General features: G+C 50.4%; 1 protein-coding gene and 1 pseudogene across 1 annotated transcript; one reads left to right on the top strand and one right to left on the bottom strand.

Annotated features, from left to right (window-relative positions):
* Window positions 1-2113: 2113 nt before the first annotated feature.
* Window positions 2114-3636, bottom strand: LOC133770562 (transcription factor BTF3 homolog 4-like; annotated as a pseudogene).
* Window positions 3637-6976: 3340 nt separating this feature from the next.
* PATL2 (PAT1 homolog 2) lies at window positions 6977-16339 on the top strand. Its single transcript, XM_062204759.1, has 15 exons — window positions 6977-6992; window positions 7529-7740; window positions 8293-8373; window positions 9052-9224; window positions 9688-9753; window positions 9963-10104; window positions 11954-12074; window positions 12172-12269; window positions 12479-12532; window positions 12637-12770; window positions 12891-13050; window positions 13822-13962; window positions 14743-14840; window positions 15409-15558; window positions 16321-16339. Exons 1-15 carry the CDS (start codon window positions 6977-6979, stop codon window positions 16337-16339), a joined length of 1665 nt encoding a protein of 554 aa, XP_062060743.1.
* The last annotated feature ends 774 nt before the right edge of the window (window positions 16340-17113 follow it).

Here is a 17113-nt window from a genome sequence, read left to right as displayed (position 1 = left end):
TCATTGAAAAAAAAAAAAAAAGAAAGCAAAAACTGGGCTAGGAAGCCGTCCTATTCTAGAAATGAATATAACTCCCAGAGCAAGGGTGAGAAGCCCCCAGGGCAAAGAGGGACATGCTAGTGCAGCGCAGTCCTGGGCTCCCTGCACAGCTAAAAGCAGTTCACTCTTCCTGAATCCCAAACCAGAAGGCATGGAGCTTCAAGACAGAAGGCTGGAGAGAGGCAGTCAGGGTTTTATATACATATGCAAATACATGTACATGTACATATACATATACACATATATACATGATCACACACTTACCTTTTTTTTGAGAAGCAGTGAACTATGTAGATGGAAATTTATATTTATAAACAAAAAAATTTTTTTTTAAAAAAAGAACTATATAGAGACAGACAGAGGAAAGTCTCTCATGTACTAGGTCACTCTCCAAATGTCTGCAATGGCTAGGGGGAGGCCAGGCCAAATCCAAGAGCTTGGAACTTGATCCAGGTCACCGACATAGATGGCCAGAACACAGTTAATTGAGCCATTGCCACTGCCTCCCAGGTTCTGCATTGGCAGGAAGCTGGAGTCAGAAGACAGAACCAGAAATTTAATGTAAACACTCTGATGTGGGACACAGGAATCGTAATTGCTGGGCTGAATACTTGCTTCCATGGGTCAGATCTTCAAAGGCCTTCTAGACTGGGCAGGGGATGAGAACCCACTGAGGTGCTTTACGTCGGGAGGGGTCTGATCTGACAAAGGGACTTGGAAGTCATCAGCACTGAGTTGGGAGCAAAATGTGAGTAAATGAGACTGCCCAGGGACACCAGGTTGTAGAGGACTTATCCTTCGGAGGACCTTTGATCTCTTTGAAAACGTGACGGAAGCTAAGGATTGTCTCTCCAGAAAAATGTTCAAGTCAAAAAAACACATGAATATATACAGAATTTCAGGGGACTCTCAGATTAAGAACTTTTCAGGGCTAGTGCTGTGGCGTAGCGGGTAAAGCTGCTGCCTGAAGCACCAGCATCCTATATGGGCGCCGGTTCGAGTCTCGGCTCCATTTCTCGGCTTCTACTCCATTTCCAGTCCAGCTCTCTGCTATAGCCTGGGAAAGCAGTAGAAGATGGCCCAAATCCTTGGGCCCTTGCACCCACAGGGGAGACCCGGAAGAAGCTCCTGGCTCCTGGCTTCAGATCGGCACAGCTCCAGCCATTGCTGCCATCTGGGGAGTGCAAGGTGTCCAGTGCGTAACAAATCTTCCCAGGCAGATGAATCAATGAATTCACAAGCTTTTATTGGGATTCCACTCCCGGGCAATGTTCCCTGGCCCCAACAGAGCGGGGGCGGGGGGGGGGGCGGGGGAAGTTGCTCATCAGAGTTTAGGAGGGCTCCTATTATAGATATAGGGTGTGGGGGTTAAAGGTTGAGGCAGGTCTGATCCTCAATGGTTGAACTTTAGGCACCCGCGGGGACCTTGACAAGGACTTTTCTTCCCCGGAAGTACAGGTAGGGACTCCCCATTCCCGGAAGTGTAGGCCTTCTCTCCTTTCGGATCCTAAAGCTACCAGGGAGTAAACCAGCGAATGGAAGACCTCTCTCTCTCTGTCTCTGACTCTCTGTGACTCTGCCTTTCAAGTAAATAAATAAATCGTAAAAAAAAGACTGAATCATTTCTTTTGTACTTACAGCTGAAAAATCACTAGTAAAAGTGCTAAAAATAGGGTCTAAGGAATGGCGGGTAATGGTAACTGTAAATCTTTTTTCAAACCAAGAAGTATTTCGGAGTGGTGTCTAGATAGAGGTGAGGGTCTGGGACTTGTTTTGTTTGTGTGTGTGTAAAGATTTATTTTCTGAGGAAAGGAAGAAGATGAGTAGAACCGTTATCCAATTTGCTCTCCACTATATGCACACACACCCACATGCATCCATACACTAAGAATGCTCTAACAAAAACACAAGTTTTTCACCAATATTTCATATTTTAAACCAACGAATAGATTCTGGGAGGAAATGTAAAATCAAATAACCCCAAAATTCTGAACAAATAGCATTTATATATATATATATTCATTTAGCAGAACTAGTAACAGGTGATATCCACTGTATCTGTACAACTGTGGAATCACAAAGCTAGTTTAGTTCTGGCTTCATTCTTTGATGCCTCATCAAAATTTTCTCAGAGATCTAGAACATCCTCCTCCTCATCATATCTTCTGGTGTGGGTGCTTTGGTCTTTAACACGTGACATGGCAGCTGTCCAACTGACTTCCTAAGATGTGTGAAGCTATCAGCATCAAGTTAACCCAATATTCCAGGCAGCATCTCTGTGCTTGGCTTGGCTTCCACATAACCAGTAATTGAACAGGTGTTGGTGGAGAGGGAAACTTGGACTTCAGGGTTGTTGAAAGGAAAAATGTCCCGTGGTCTTTAATCCTGGCCCCCTCTTCAATACCAGCTATAGTTCACAGCGGGGTTGGTTGGTTCATTTTTAAGGGAACTCTGAGATCTTTGCTCATTTCCTGTAGCTGTTTTATATAGCGGCTTCTTCTTTCTCAGAGCTGTACCCTTGCCCCCTCTCCAGACCTGAGCCCAGGTTTGATTTCTGTTTTCATACTGTTGGTAAATCTGAAGCAGGACAGTTTCTGCAAATCAGCCCGTGGCAAGAGCACGGCCTAGGGGACTTGTCTCAACACTGTGTTGGCAGAGCCCTAGCGGGGAGTTGGAAAATTGTCACTTATCCAAGAATCGAGGGAAGCCTGGCTGCTGAGAGTAAAGAGGCAGAAGTTGTGTAGAGGACTTGGGGACATGGGTTTTTGTTTGTTTTGTTTTGTTATAAAGATTTGTTTATTTATTTATTTGAAAGGCAGAGTTAGAGAGACAGGAGGGAGGCAGGGAGGGAGAGAGACAGAGAGAGAATCTTCCATCTTCTGCTTCCGTCCCAAAATGGTCACAATGGCTGGGGCTGTGCCAGGAGCCAGGAGCTTCTTCCAGGTCTCCCATGTGGATGGCGGGAGCTCAAGCGCTAAGGCCATCTTCAACTGCTTTCCCAGGCATATTAGCAGGGAGCTGAATTGGAAGTGGAGGAGCTAGGACTCAGTGGGATGTGGGGTGCCAGCACCACAGGCAGAGGCTTAGCCTAGCCTACTATGAGCAGGGCTAAGGGACAGCGAAGCCCCCTGGGCCTGCAAAGAGTGAAGAGCCTTTGTCGCTGCCAGGCTTCAAGGGCCTCGAGGAGAAAGCAGATCCCAGATTCCAGGGAGAGAGGCTGTTGCTCAGAGGGCTGCCACACCACAGCACACACGACACGGCCGTGCCCCTCTCGGGCCAGGCAGCCTGGGCCGTCTCCCGGTTCTGCTCACCCCTCTGTCCCTTACCCTTGCCTTGAAGTGGTAACATCCAGCTCTTACTAGTCCCAGGGTATCCTGCTAATCCTTGTGATTTCATCGTTTTCTTTCTCCACCTTTACAAATTACCTCCTGATTAAATTCTACTCAAATTGCCCAGTGTGAAGGTAGTCTCTGTTTCTTTCTTTCTTTTTTTTTTTTTTTTAATAACTTGAAAGTGCTATCTTTCCATTGCTCTTTTGAGAGATTAACATCACAAAGCTGGAGACTCACCGTAGACAACACCGGCGTCCAAGAACATTCTAGCAACACGGGGGGCTCCAGTACAGGAGCCCGGGGCCCCCTGGCTTCCTAAAAGGTCACTTTCGGTCCAGCTCCGTGGAGCGCGGGTGGTGCGGGCGGCTCCCGCAGGGGCTGCGGACGGCCAGGGGCACACATCCCACACACCGGCCCGGCCCGGGACGGCCCCTCACCCGCCCAGACGCGGGGAACCCGGGCTCGGCTCGCGCCGTCACCACCGCCCGCCACAGACCGGCCCTGCCGAGCGCAGAGCCGGAAAATGAAGCGGCGGGGAGGCCCCTCGCGTCCCGCCAGCGCCCCTGCCCCCGGCGAATCCCCGGCGGCCCTGCCCCGCCCCGGGCCCAAGACTTGGCCGGACCTCCCGCAGCCGGGGGCGGCCACGTAACCTGAGGCGCCCGGGCCGCCGCCCGGTAGTCTCTGTTTCTTGAAGAAACTCTGACTTGGGACCGGCACTGTGGCACAGTAGGCATCCCATATGGGCACCGGTTCTAGTCCTGGCTGCTCCTCTTCCAGTCCAGCTCTCTGCCATGGCCTGGGAAAGCAGTAGAAGATGACCCAAGTCCTTGGGCCCCTGTACCCGCATGGGACACCGGGAAGAAGCACCTGGCTCCCAGCTTCAGATCGGCGCAGCTCCAGCCGTTGTAGCCATTTGGGGAGTGAACCAACAGAAGGAAGACCTTTCTCTCTGTCTTTCCCTCTCACTGTCTGTAACTCTACCTCTCAAATAAAATCTTAAAAAAAAAAAAAAAACACACACAAATATTAAAAAAAAAACTCTGACTTAATGTATGGTTCTTGAAAATATTAATAAAATAGATGAACTCTAGAAAGGAGCAAAAAGGAGACAGTAAGAAATGATAGGAATAAAAAGGGAGACAAGGCACAGATACAGCATGGATCTTTAAAATTCTCGTAAACTATGAACAGTTTTATGCGAACAAATTTGAAAACTTAACAAGAAATGGACAAATTCTTAGGTTTATAACAATAAAATAGACTCAAGAATAAATTAAAAACCAGAGTAGGCCAGCGCCGCGGCTCACTAGGCTAATCCTCCGCCTTGCGGCGCCGGCACACCGGGTTCTGGTCCCGGTTGGGGCACCGATCCTGTCCCGGTTGCCCCTCTTCCAGGCCAGCTCTCTGCTGTGGCCCGGGAGTGCAGTGGAGGATGGCCCAAGTCCTTGGGCCCTGCACCCCATGGGAGACCAGGAGAAGCACCTGGCTCCTGCCATCGGATCAGCGCGGTGCGCCGGCCGCAGCGCGCCTACTGTGGCGGCCATTGGAGGGTGAACCAACGGCAAAAGGAAGACCTTTCTCTCTGTCTCTCTCTCACTGTCCACTCTGCCTGTCAAAACAAAACAAAACAGAGTAGATCTATAGCCATTAAACAAACTGAAATAATGGTTTTAAAAAATCTCCCCATACAATCAAGGCAGTTTTATTTTATTTAGGTGTTTAAGGCAAACATAAACATTTTATAATGCATTTTTATTCTGGTTCTACAGTCCTGTGTACTTGTCCATACTTATTTTATGGCAAGTTCTAAGAAACCATGGGAAGCATCTGTTTTATTTGCTGTTGTCCCTCAAGCATGCCACAGTCTTGGCTTAAACTTTGCCTAACTATGGCAGGAAAGCTAGAAAACCTAGGAGATCATCTGAGACCTCAGCCAAGGGTAGAGAACTTTCACAAAAGCTGTAGCTCCCAACTGAAACTTCAGGCAGGGCAGTGATGTTTTTTCAAATTTCTTTTAAATTTATTTACTTAAATACTTTTTTGACAGAATGGACAGTGAGAGAGAGAGAGACAGAGAGAAAGGTCTTCCTTTGCTGTTGGTTCACCCTCCAATGGCCGCCGCAGCTGGCGCACCGCGTGCTGATCCGAAGGCAAGAGCCAGGTGCTTCTCCTGGTCTCCCATGCAGGTGCAGGGCCCAAGCACTTGGGCCACAGCAGAGAGCTGGCCTGGAAGAGGAGCAACCGGGACAAAATCCAGCGCCCCAACCGGGACTAGAACGTGGTGTGCCAGCACCGCAAGGCGGAGGATTAGCCTATTAAGCCGCAGAGCCGGCCTAGTAACTTTCAATCTATTTAAATTTGTTCCTTTCCTCATACAGTTCTGGCCTGCAGCAAAACTTTGGAAACAAATATTTCCCTTTAGAGGCACCAGGAATTGTGGCCTTGTCTGTGGCCCTAACTTGTATTTGGATGTAGAGAAATTGTCTTAGCTTTTGTTTCTATTCAGAAGGTCTACAAACTCACGCAGGTGTTAGCTGAACACAGGATGTGGGCACGCAGGTGTTAGCTGAACACAGGACCCAGGATCACTCAGGGGATCGATGAGGCTCAGGTGGTCTTAGGTTTTGCCTACTAACAGTAGTGAAGCACTTGCTTTTGTTGTTGTTGATTTGTTTTTATTCCTGAGCTTCCGTCACAGCAGCCAAGAAGATACAATATTGTTGTGTATCTCGTACAAAACTGGAATATCCAGTTGTTGAATTCAGTAGTGTTCCTCATCAGTGAGAGCCGGGTGGCAGACTGAAGCTCCTGTGGCTCAGCACGGGGCAAGGCAGGCATCACCAGGTGGAGCTGGGGGAGCAGCCAGGGCGCTGTCCTGAAGCTCCCAGAACTTGGTGGCAAGACAGCCTCCTCGAAGACCCACCCAGGAATTTCCTGTCTAGTGATGTTGGAGCAAAACCTAAGGATTACATGGAATGCAGCCTCACAGAGTTCCTGTGAATCACAACCTTGGTTAAAAGTTCAGCTTCTTCCTCTTCCCTCATTAAGGGTTTCCTTTATCATTACATTACATTCTCATCCTTCTACCAAGACTCCATGACTGGGGGATGCTGGCCCTTTAACGGCGAGCAGGGGAGGAGCTGAGACAGCTGAGACTCTTAAAGTCAGGGGCAGCTGGCTGGTGCTGGCCCAGGCAGCCATGGCTCATCCAAGCAGGAAGGACAGCAACAGTCAGGCGGTGGGTGTCAGCAACAAGACGTCATTGCACCCATGGCGGCTGCTGGTTTCCACGTGGGAAGTGCCTCCCTTCCGACTCTGTCCTGGCCCCTTGGTCTGTTCCTCTGTCGAACAGCTCCCTGGAGCTGGGAGGGTGAGGGCTATGGTCTGAGAGCCCAGATGCTTTCCTCCTTGAGATTTTGGGCCAACAATTCTCTGCCCACCTGGTGGGGAGATGACCGTGGCTGTGTTAGGATACCAAGCGCTCCTCACGGAGTGGGGAGGAGGGTGTCCCTGAGTCTTCCCTGTCTCAGGTTTCCCTTCCAGAGGCTGATAATGCTGACTCCCTGGAGGACATGGCCACGGAGGAAGCCCACCAGCCTGCCAAGATGAAATGCCTTGAAGGTATCGCCAATCAGGCCATGGCATCTCAGTGAACAGGCCTGGGGTGCGAGTCTGCGGTAGCCACGGCCCTGGGCCTCCAGAATTGCTGGGTGCGACTCAAGCTCGTGGACTTGCAGTTTATGCCATGCAACTGAGCTCGCTCTCCTGGAGCTCCTTTTCCTCACCAATGTAGTAAAGCCAACAACAGCTTTAGCAGCCTCGTATGACTACTGAACGACCAGAAATGTGTAAAATACTTAGCACACAGCAAAAACTGGGTCGGGGCAGCTGGAACTTGATTTAAAAGGCAACAGAAAAAAACACTGGTTGGGAGAGGGCAGGTGGAGAGTGAAGACATCTGAGGCTGCCAGGCTCCCTCTGCTGGAGCAGGAGGTGGGGGTGGATTGGGGCGCCCTGAGCTGGGGAGGCTGGGGACAGAGCAGAGACAGCACGGGAAATGCTTGGGCACAGTGCTGCTGGGTAGCAGTCACTCTGCCTGAGACTCCACACACCTGAGCTCCCATCTTCCTGCCCCACAGGCCCACACTTAAGCCAAGGGCCAGGCCAATCCTGTGGACCATTGGTTCCTGAGGAAGAGCGGGTGTCTGTCTCCCAGCTGGAAGAAGAAGAGAATGAAGAGGAAGTAGAGGAGGAGGCGGCGGCCGAGGAGGTGGAGGATCCAGACCTGGCCCGGAGCCCAGAGGAGGATGGGAAGGAAGAGAGTGACCCTGAGGATCTGGCTGCAGTCCATGCTGCCCATAACACACAGGTAGGGCAGCGGAAGGAGTGAGAGAGGGTGTCTTGAGCAGTCTGCAGCTCACAGACTGGGGCTGAACATTCCCCTTCTACACACCTGTCTTAGATCTTAGTTTAATGTGTTTCAGGTTTAAACCCAAATTGGGGACTCGCTCCACCCCTTGTCCTTGTGTTTCCTACTTAGTTTCTAAGGCCATCATCCTAAAACCAGGTCCTAGCAGGGCCTTGCTCCTGGTGGTCAAGGGGTCGTCTTTGCTTGCCCCTGTGTCTCAGCAGTGCAGGTTGCTCCCCTGGGTTCTGACAACCAGTGGGGAGAGACAAGGGCTCCCATGTCAACACAGACCTTCCTTCAACCTCCTCCTAAGGCCCTAGCCTTGCTTCCTCCAGGGGGAAGGACAAGCTGGCCCAGTTAACTTTGTGAAGGAGCCAGGTCTTACTCTCCTCGGTGGTGGAAAGGGCTGGCCCTGCTGCCTGCCCCCCGCCCCCAATCCTCGCGGACACAGGTGAAAGTAGAAGCTACCACAGGGGCCCACTCAAGCCAGGGTTTTCTCCTCTCCTCTTCCAGAGGGGTCTGCCCAGCTACCCTGGAGTTAGGGCCCCTGGTGTTCTGGGATTGCCACCTGCCTGCGTGCACTTGATGGGGCAGGTGAGTCTGCTGCCACCCCGATCCTGGGAGAGGGTGTCTGGGTGCTGGGGAGGATCCCATCGCAGAGCAGGCTGAGTGTCCCTCGTTTCCCTGATGGTCAGTCTGCCCTTGACCCTGCACTGGAGACAGCATGGAAAGTGGGTGTCATCTCAACACGTAGAGAAGGTTGGAAAGTGACAGGTGGTGTCCCCCAGCCAGGGGCATGGGTGGACTAAATGATGGGGCGACAAGTGGCCTTTGCTATGAAAAAGAATGATGGAGAGCTCTACTCCCACCTCAAAAGATATTTCACAGATGAACAGCATGAGCTTAGCTCTGGAAAGATGCCTTGCCCTTCAACTGACTGCAATGTTGGGAACGTAGCTTGGGGTAGAGGAACCCCAGGACCGGGAGAACACAGGAGCTATTAGCTGAAGACACACAAGCCTGAGAGGGGACCCCTTCAGAGGGGAGCGAGAGGCCTGGCTTCCCAGGTAGTAGGAAGAGGCACCCTCCGCCGACCTTGTCAGGGCTGAAGAAACGCTTGCTAGGAGGTAACAAGCAGGACCACTGTCTGAGAGCCCCACAGCTGTCTTGGCAAAATGCTGCGCGAAGTTCTTGCAGGGAAAGGCAGCCGAGAACACAGAAGCAGCAAAGGAACTGGGCCTTGGCAGCCAGAGCAGCTTTCTCTTGGTGGAGACGGCTCTTCTCGCACCTCCCGGCTCCTCTCTTCCCCTGGATCATCTGTCGCCAATCCCTTTGCAGCCTGCACGTCCCAGCGCCAGCCCGTCAGCACGGCATTTTGGACCTCGACTGGCCACACCAGACCCAATTCTCTGTGGCCCGCTGACCTCTTGTCCCCCCAGGTCCAGGTACTGGTTTGGGGTCCCGGGGTCTAGTACAAGGCATACTGAGTTCCAGATGAGAGGCCTGGGGGCCTGTGGCCCTCTGCCAGTAGCCACAGAAAAATCTACTTAGTAATAGAAGTCTGATGGACAGTCCAGTCCTTCTTCCTCGTGGATAAGGAAGTGTAGCTGCAGGAGATGGAAAAATGTATTTGAGGTCAGATAGTATGAGGCACTAAGACTCAGAACCCTGAGTAACCAGGCCTAGAGTCCTGCAGCCAGACCTCAGGAAAACACATCTTGGGGGCAATGTGAGCCCTGTTGGGCTGGACCTGCGGTGTTTGTGCGACTGATCTTGGGAGTGGTATAGGCACAGGTGTGAGTATACCTTAGATACCCACCTGAGCTTCCCCGGGCAGAAACAAGGAAGAGGTAGAGGAGTGGAGATCTTCCTTCCACCCAGCCCCAACTTATTTTTCAGTCTTCACAGTCATCTGACCCAGCTCCACCCTCAGCACCAGCGGATCTTGGAGCAGCAGCAGAGTAGAACACCAAGGTGAAGCCTGGAGGAGGGAGCAGGTTTGAGAGGAGCCGTCGGCATGCTGGCTGTTCCCTCCACCCCCTGTACAGTCAGGGGGGCCCTAGGGCCACCACCCACCTCTGTGCACGCTCCCATCCTTCCCAGAGCTCCACTGCCTGCTCTGTACCCCAGGGAAGTTGAGGGGGGAGTGGGAGAGCCTAAAGGGACATTGCTCCTGCTTCAAGTCCCCCAGCAAAGAAGCCCTGGTCTCAGCAGCCAGACCCCTATGCTAACCTCATGACCCGAAAAGAGAAGGACTGGGTGATAAAAGTGCAGATGGTTCAGCTGCAGACGGAGAACCCCCGCCTGGATGACTATTACTACCAGGTGAGCCTGGGATGCCACGCTCTGCCCCCACAGGCCCTCTCCCGCCTCTCCTCAACTCGGAGCAGCTGTGTGACAGGTGACTGAGATGATCACCACAGATGCCGTGGTTCTAGTCGGCATCCCAAACTCGATCCCTTCCATTAGACCCGTCAGCCAGGTGGGGTTGCGCAAAATTCCATAAACATGCTCAGGTCTATCGCCATCCTTTAATGAGGGATTTCCCTATTCACCCAGGAAACAGGGCCTTTGTCACTACTGTACACTTTGTAGATCCTAGAAATGTGTTAAGATATTTGTAGACCGTTGACTTCTAAGAAAACACAAATTTTATGTATTGAAGCATGGGGTGACAGAGGGAAAGAAGATCTTCCACCTGCTGGGTCACTCCCCAAATGGCTGCAGTGCAGCCAGGAGCCTGGAACTCCTAGTGTCTCACATGGGTGTCAGGGATCCATGTTCTTGGGCCACCTTCCTCTCCCTTCCCAGGTGCATTAGCAGGGGGCTGGATCAGAGATGGAGCATCTGGAACTCAAACTGGTGCTCCTGGGATGCCGGCTTTAGAGCAGCAGCTTAACTCACTATGCCAGAACTCAGCCCTTACCTTTGACTTTTATAATCTGAAGACGAAGATTTTATACATCGTGAGAATCAATTTGTTGAACTGAACAAATGCTGGTACACATTTTGACTCTTTTTTCCCTCAGCTTCCTACTCCTTTATTTATGGAGCAGGTCTTGGGCTACAGGTTTTGGGATTGTCCAGGCTGTGGTTCATTCTCATGAGCTCCCTGCCAATATCCCCACCTTAGAAACACTGATTTCTTCGTTTGTTTCTACAACACCTCAAAATGCTGCCGCACCACACCCCCCCCCCCCCCACACACACACATTCTGCCAGGATCACTGGACATGAAATAGCTTTCATGCTCTGGCCTGCTCGACATGGCTTCTAAATGAAGGCATCTCATTCAAGTCCTGACCTGTAGTCAGTGGCTTTATTTTAGTTTAGGATTTCTCTCAACTTGTTTTAAAACGGTGTTAGAACTGCTGAATAAATCCACAGAAGTGGATTTATTTATTAGAGCTACTTCTGTGCTTAAAGCTGCTGATAGCCTTGGTGTCATGAGAACAGGTTTGAGAAAGCACAGGTGGGAGCATGAGGGTTAAAGTAGAGGAGAGAGTACAGGTGTGTGCTCTGTGTGTACACAGACACAGGCAATGTACGAAGGCTGCAGAAAGTGGGACAACTTAGTCCAGACCCTGTGCTTCACTCTCGAGCCTGTTGTCAGATCTGGTGGTGGTCGTCAGCTCTTGAATTACCTGGTATGAGAATCCCAAGGCAGTGATGTGGAGTTTCAGGCCCTTAAGGATACTGGTAAGAGGGTCCAAGGTGATAGGGTAATTTCTGAAATGAGTGCTGTAGGCAAGGATATTTTAAGAGGTTGTACTTAGGCCGGCACCATGGCTTAACAGGCTATTCCTCCGCCTCGTGGCGCCGGCACACCGGGTTCTAGTCCCGGTCGGGGCACCGGATTCTATCCCGGTTGCCCCTCTTCCAGGCCAGCTCTCTGCTATGGCCCGGGAAGGCAGTGGAGGATGGCCCAAGTCCTTGGGTCCTGCACCCACATGGGAGACCAGGTGAAGTACATAGCTCCTGGCTTCGGATCAGCGAGATGTGCCGGCCGCGGTGGCCATTGGAGGGTGAACCAACGGCAAAAAGGAAGACCTTTCTCTCTGTCTCTCTCTCACTATCCACTCTGCCTGTAAAAAAAAAAAAGTTGTACTTGAGAATCTTAGACTCCCAAGTTCAGAAGAGGAACATGAAGTCTTCCCATTTTATGGACTCCCAGGAATATTATCGGAAACTAGAGAAGAAGCAGGCAGACGAAGAGCTATTGGGACAGAAGAACAGGGTTGAGTCTCTCAAGCTGGAAACGCCCTACACACAGAAGGCAGAGGTTTACGAGTCAGGTAGGACCTGGGCTGAGCTGCTGGCCTGGGATAGACAGCCGAGTGCAGAGGGTGGGAAGGGAAGCAGAACGTGCCTCTTCTGACCCCTTTCATGCAGTGGTTCGAATTGAGGGTTCTCTGGGCCAAGTAGCTGTGTCAACGTGTTTTAGCCCTCGCCGCGCTATTGATGCTGTACCCCATGGAACTCAAGAGCAGGTAGGGGCATCACCTCCCTAGGGTTTTGTTTTTCTCTTTGAGAGGAAGGTCTCAAAACACTGTCACGTTTGAGTTCAGACTATGACTTTAAAGCGAGGAAGCTGCGTGATGGGGCTTTGTGTCTAGCCTTTCCAGCTCGATTCCTAACTAGCTTGAGGCTTGGCTGATGCTGTGATGTGACTGATGGACAAGGAGCTATTTTCTCCCAGGATACTGGAGCTGCAAGCAGTCAAAGGCTTCACCTATTGCACCGGATTGAGAAGGTGAGATGTCAGCTCCTTGGGAGTGAGTTCCTGACTTACCCTGAAGAAAGAGAGCGTGTGCACATGCACCTCTCTTCCCCCTTTTCCCACCTGCAAATTCCAAGATGTTCCTGCAGTTACTGGAGATCGAGGAGGGCCAGAAGGATGGGCCCTCACAGCCCTGCCGCTCTGAGCAGCACAGCAACCAGGTCGAGAAGCTCTTCCAGGCTCTAAAGACCCAGGAGCAGAACAACCTGGAGTGAGTATGGGAGGATCAGCGAAGGAAGACATTGGCTTTGCTTCTCCTGCCTCCCCGCACCCCCTTCCTGGAAGGCAGCCCTCTTTGTGTGCAGAAAACGCTCTGCTCTCTCCCTCGCAGGGAGGCAGCAGATAGCATCCTGCAGGTGCTCTCCGTGAGGAAGGGGAAAGCCCTGGTGGCCCGGCTGCTGCCCTTCCTGCCCCAGGATCGGGCTGTCAGCCTTCTTCTGGCTATCACCCGCCACCTGCCCCTTCTGGTCCGGAGGGACGTGACTGACCAGGTACTGTGGCACTGGGTCAAGAGGATGGCCTCCTAGATGGGTTAGGAATGTTGTCTCCCCTTCATTCCCCACTGCCCAGAAAGACGAGCAGCCATGCTGGGCAGTGAGGGGGCAGCCCTCCCACACTCGAGTAAGGAAACTACAGGACAAGCTACTGTAGGAACAGAGGATCACTTTTCAGGTACGATGAACAGACAAGATTGTGTGACACACGTGTGCTGTGGCGGGCTGAGAGAAGATAAGGGCTCCCTGGCGAGCACTGAGCCCCATACCTATTTTTGTTTAAGATTTGAAAGGCAGAGCGATAGATGGAGAGAGCTTCTATCTGCTGGTCCACTCCCAAAATGACTGCAGCAGGCCAGGCCAAAGCCAGAAGCCTGCAGATCCATCCTGGGCTACCACATAGGTGACAGGGGCCTGAGCACTTGGACAATCTTCTCTCTGCTTTCCCAGGAGCATTAGCAGGGAGCTAGATCAGAATCGGAGAAGCTAGGACTTGAACCAGCAGTCTGATAAGAGATGTTGGTGTCACAAGCAGTGGCTTAACCCAGCACTACTGTGCCAGAATCCCTTACCTACTCTTCCCAGGAGGGCACTGTAGGACAAGTGGGTGCTGTGGGAATCGGAGATAGTCCTCAGTGATAGGCCTGGCAAGTAACCTGACCGAGACTCTGCCAAAGGCAGGTTATTGAGGGAAGAGGACGGAGGCAGGATAGGAGGAAGTGAAGCTGTAGTGGGCTTGGAGAGAGGTGCTTACTGACCTTCTTGCAGGCCCTACACATGCTATTCAAACCTCTGGGCAAATGTATCAGTCACTTAACCTTCCATGAACTCCTCCGAGGACTTCAGGGACTCATGTTGCTACCACCCGGCTCCTCGGAGCGACCACTCGCCATGCTGCTTCAGAATCAGGTAACACTGCTGGGAGGCTTTTTTCTTTCCACAGATTGATCACTGGGAAGGAATATGTGAGAATGTTCAAGTCTCCAAGTCTCATGCTCTGCAGTGCTTGTCAGCTTCTAGTGAGCCAAGGCTCACCTGGAGCGCTTGTTCGATACAGGTTCCTTGATCTCGGCTCCAGAGATTGAAGTGAGAGGTCTGGGCTGAGGCCTGTGCACCTGCCTTTCTGAGAGGCTTCCTGCTGCTGCTGGCATGAGTGTCTAGAGGTCTAGAGCGGATGTTTCCAAGCTTGGGAATGTCCCTTGTAGTGAAAAACCTGGAACCATAGCCCCCATCTATGTGTCCATAAATCCCATGCTCCTTTATGTAATTCTTAGTAATATTAGCTATATAGTAAACACCAGATAGCAAGTTTAAAGGATGAGACTCTAGTGTGAAAGTACTGAGATGGTCTTTGACTAGCCAGTGGATTCTCTTGGGTACTTAACTCTGAGGAAGTTAAAGAAGTGTTTCTTCAACTGGGGCCAATTGGACCCCACTTCTTGAATCCATTCTTCATCTATAGACTGGGGCTGGAGCCTAGGAATGTGCATTTAATCTGCTCTCATGGTCTTAGGAAAAGTTCAGAGCAGTGACTGCTTTGGAAGGGTCTTGGAGAGCCCTTTGGCAAGCCAGGGTAGAGCCTCACCTCTCCTGGGGGCCTTGGATTCCATCTGTTAGTGTGACCCTGACCATCAGCCAGGAAGATAGCAGAGCCGAGGAAGCACTGGTGACCTCCTATGTCACTTGCAGTTTGGAATATCTTTGCTCTATGCTCTGCTGAGTCATGGGGAGCAGCTGGTATCCCTGGATTCTACTGTAGAGGAACCCAACGGTGACCATACAAGTTGGTAAGATCATAAAGGCCTTGTTTATTTCAGTACTCCTGGGATGTGTAGGCTGAGCCAAATGAGATTATTGCCTGAGTAGTATATTCAAGTATTGGGGAGGAGGCTGGGAAGCAAGAGGAGAAATAACAGCAATAGATGTTTTTCACTTATGCCTTTGTCTTTGCTTTTTCTATTTTTCTTTCTCTTCACCTCTTTCTATATAGTCCTAGAATCTTGGTTTCTCGTGAGAGGCATTGAAAAGTAATTTGGAGTCAAACACTTAGATTTGAATTCTGTCACTTGGTGGCAATATAACGGGGGGGGGGCAGTTATTTCACTGCTTAGTCTGTTTCCATATGTGTAACTAGGGATGACGGTATTAAGCTCTAGATTTCCTAAAATTAAATAAAAACATTGGTATGGGCCAAGCAATGCTTGATTTACAGATGTGCAAATAGTACTTCTTAAGTGTTACCTGGGGTGGGGGTGGGGGGCAGTGTTAATGGTGGTAAATGGATAATAAGTCTTGACACCCCCCCCCCCAAGTCTGTTTACTACATAAATGATACATTGCTTCTCTGCCTTCCAGGACAGACATGGTAGTTCTGATTGCCTGGGAGATAGCCCGAATGCCTACAGCCTCTCTGGCAGAACCACTAGCCTTCCCCAGCAACCTACTTCCCCTGTTTTGTCACCACGTGGACAAACAATTGGTTCAGCAGCTAGAAGCCAGGATGGAGTAAGTGAGGGCAGAAAAGAGATTGCAGACCCATGTTAAGCCCAATCTAGGTTCTGTCACTTGCCTCCCTATTCTATTTCAAACTATCAACATGGAGGATAATATGGTTCAGAAGTAGTACTGGGCACGCTGGCATTCACTCCAGGTCAAAAGTCTGGCCAAGTTAGAATCCTGTGTCCTGTTTCTTCAGCCAAATCTCTTCATTTATTCCAAGATACTTCATAGCACTAAGCTAGTTGGAGGCAAGAATTTAAGAAACACCTGAGAGCCCACTATTTAAAGTTACAAGGGGTCATCAAATTAAAATGCTTAGTGTGAAAAATATTCAAGAATTTCAAAAAACCCATGCCAAAGTAAACTTCAAAAACTTTTTTGACTTATTTTAAAAGCAAAGATGCTGAGGTATATGGATATACCAGTTGCTGGTTTATTTTCCAAATGTCTATAACAGGTCCTAGGCCAGGCCAAAGCCAGGAGCCCAGAACACCATCTGGACTCCTCATGTGAGTGGTAGGGACCCAACCTTCTGCCTCCAAGGGTGAGCGTTAGCAGGAAGCTGCACTCAGAAGTGGATCTTGGACTTGAACCTTGGCACTGTAATAGGGGATGCAGTGCTATGCCAAATGTCTGCCCCTAAATTTCACTTTCCAAGCCTCATAGCAGCATGAATACTATGAGGTCATTGACTAGAAACTGGCACGTATTATTGATCAATATTTGTAGAATGGAATTGTTGGCAGTTGACATTTGTTCTCTTCACAGGCTTGCCTGGATCTACTGATCAGTTCTGGAATATGCAGACATGGAAAGCTCAATCATGAGGCGCTAGCTGTATGAGCTAGGTCTACAGGGATCCAGAAACTCCAAAGACATTTCTTAGGCCTTTAGCATGTGGAGGTCCCTCCCCAAAACATATTCATATCCTTTTTTCAAAAACCTATAACATGCCTAAAAAAAGGCATAAAAATATGTAATTAAAGAAATGACAGAACGATGTGTTAACTTGTTTGTAAAGCAGGAGCTATAATGAAGACCATCTTGGAGTGCTCTAAGAATGTTCTAAAGGACAGGTCTCTAGAGCTAACGAGTGTAACACTGAAACTGGCTTCAATGTTGTCAATTCTTATAAACAGGAAATAGCCCATGCTAAGAGGACTGGATGTAAATAGCTCCCTCGGAATAGGAAATGCTTTGTTTCCTTTTTGACAAAGCCATTCAAAATCTGCTGTCGTCTACGGCTTATGACCATGGACCACATATCCCTGAGAGGACAAAGTAACAGGATTTCCACCGTCACTATTCCTTACTCTCCTGTGTCTCTGCCTGTTGGAATGAGTTGACGTCAACACTCAAGCCAACACCCTCTGTGAACCTGGTCTGTAAGACTTGGTCCACTGGACCAAGTAAACTGCATCACCCCACAGCCTGTAACCAAACCAACCACGGAAAGAAAAAGCAGAGGCAGAAAGCGGGTTCCAATGGACTAGGAGGTAGCCAGGTAGATTTAGCAGACAAAAAAGCCACGCAGGACAGTTGGACCGCCAGGCCCTAAGTA

The sequence above is a fragment of the Lepus europaeus genome, chromosome 11, assembly GCF_033115175.1.
Source record: "Lepus europaeus isolate LE1 chromosome 11, mLepTim1.pri, whole genome shotgun sequence".
Lineage (NCBI taxonomy): Eukaryota > Metazoa > Chordata > Mammalia > Lagomorpha > Leporidae > Lepus > Lepus europaeus.
The sequence above is the reverse complement of the archived record's forward strand: the minus strand, read 5'-3'. Positions and strand labels throughout refer to the sequence as shown.

Bases quoted from the DNA above. Each gene is read 5' to 3' on its own strand.
- PATL2 (XM_062204759.1), top strand. The intron at 9,754-9,962 runs GTGAAGCCTGGA...TCCTGCTTCAAG, and splicing joins CAGCAGAGTAGAACACCAAG to TCCCCCAGCAAAGAAGCCCT. The intron at 10,105-11,953 runs GTGAGCCTGGGA...ATGGACTCCCAG, and splicing joins TGGATGACTATTACTACCAG to GAATATTATCGGAAACTAGA.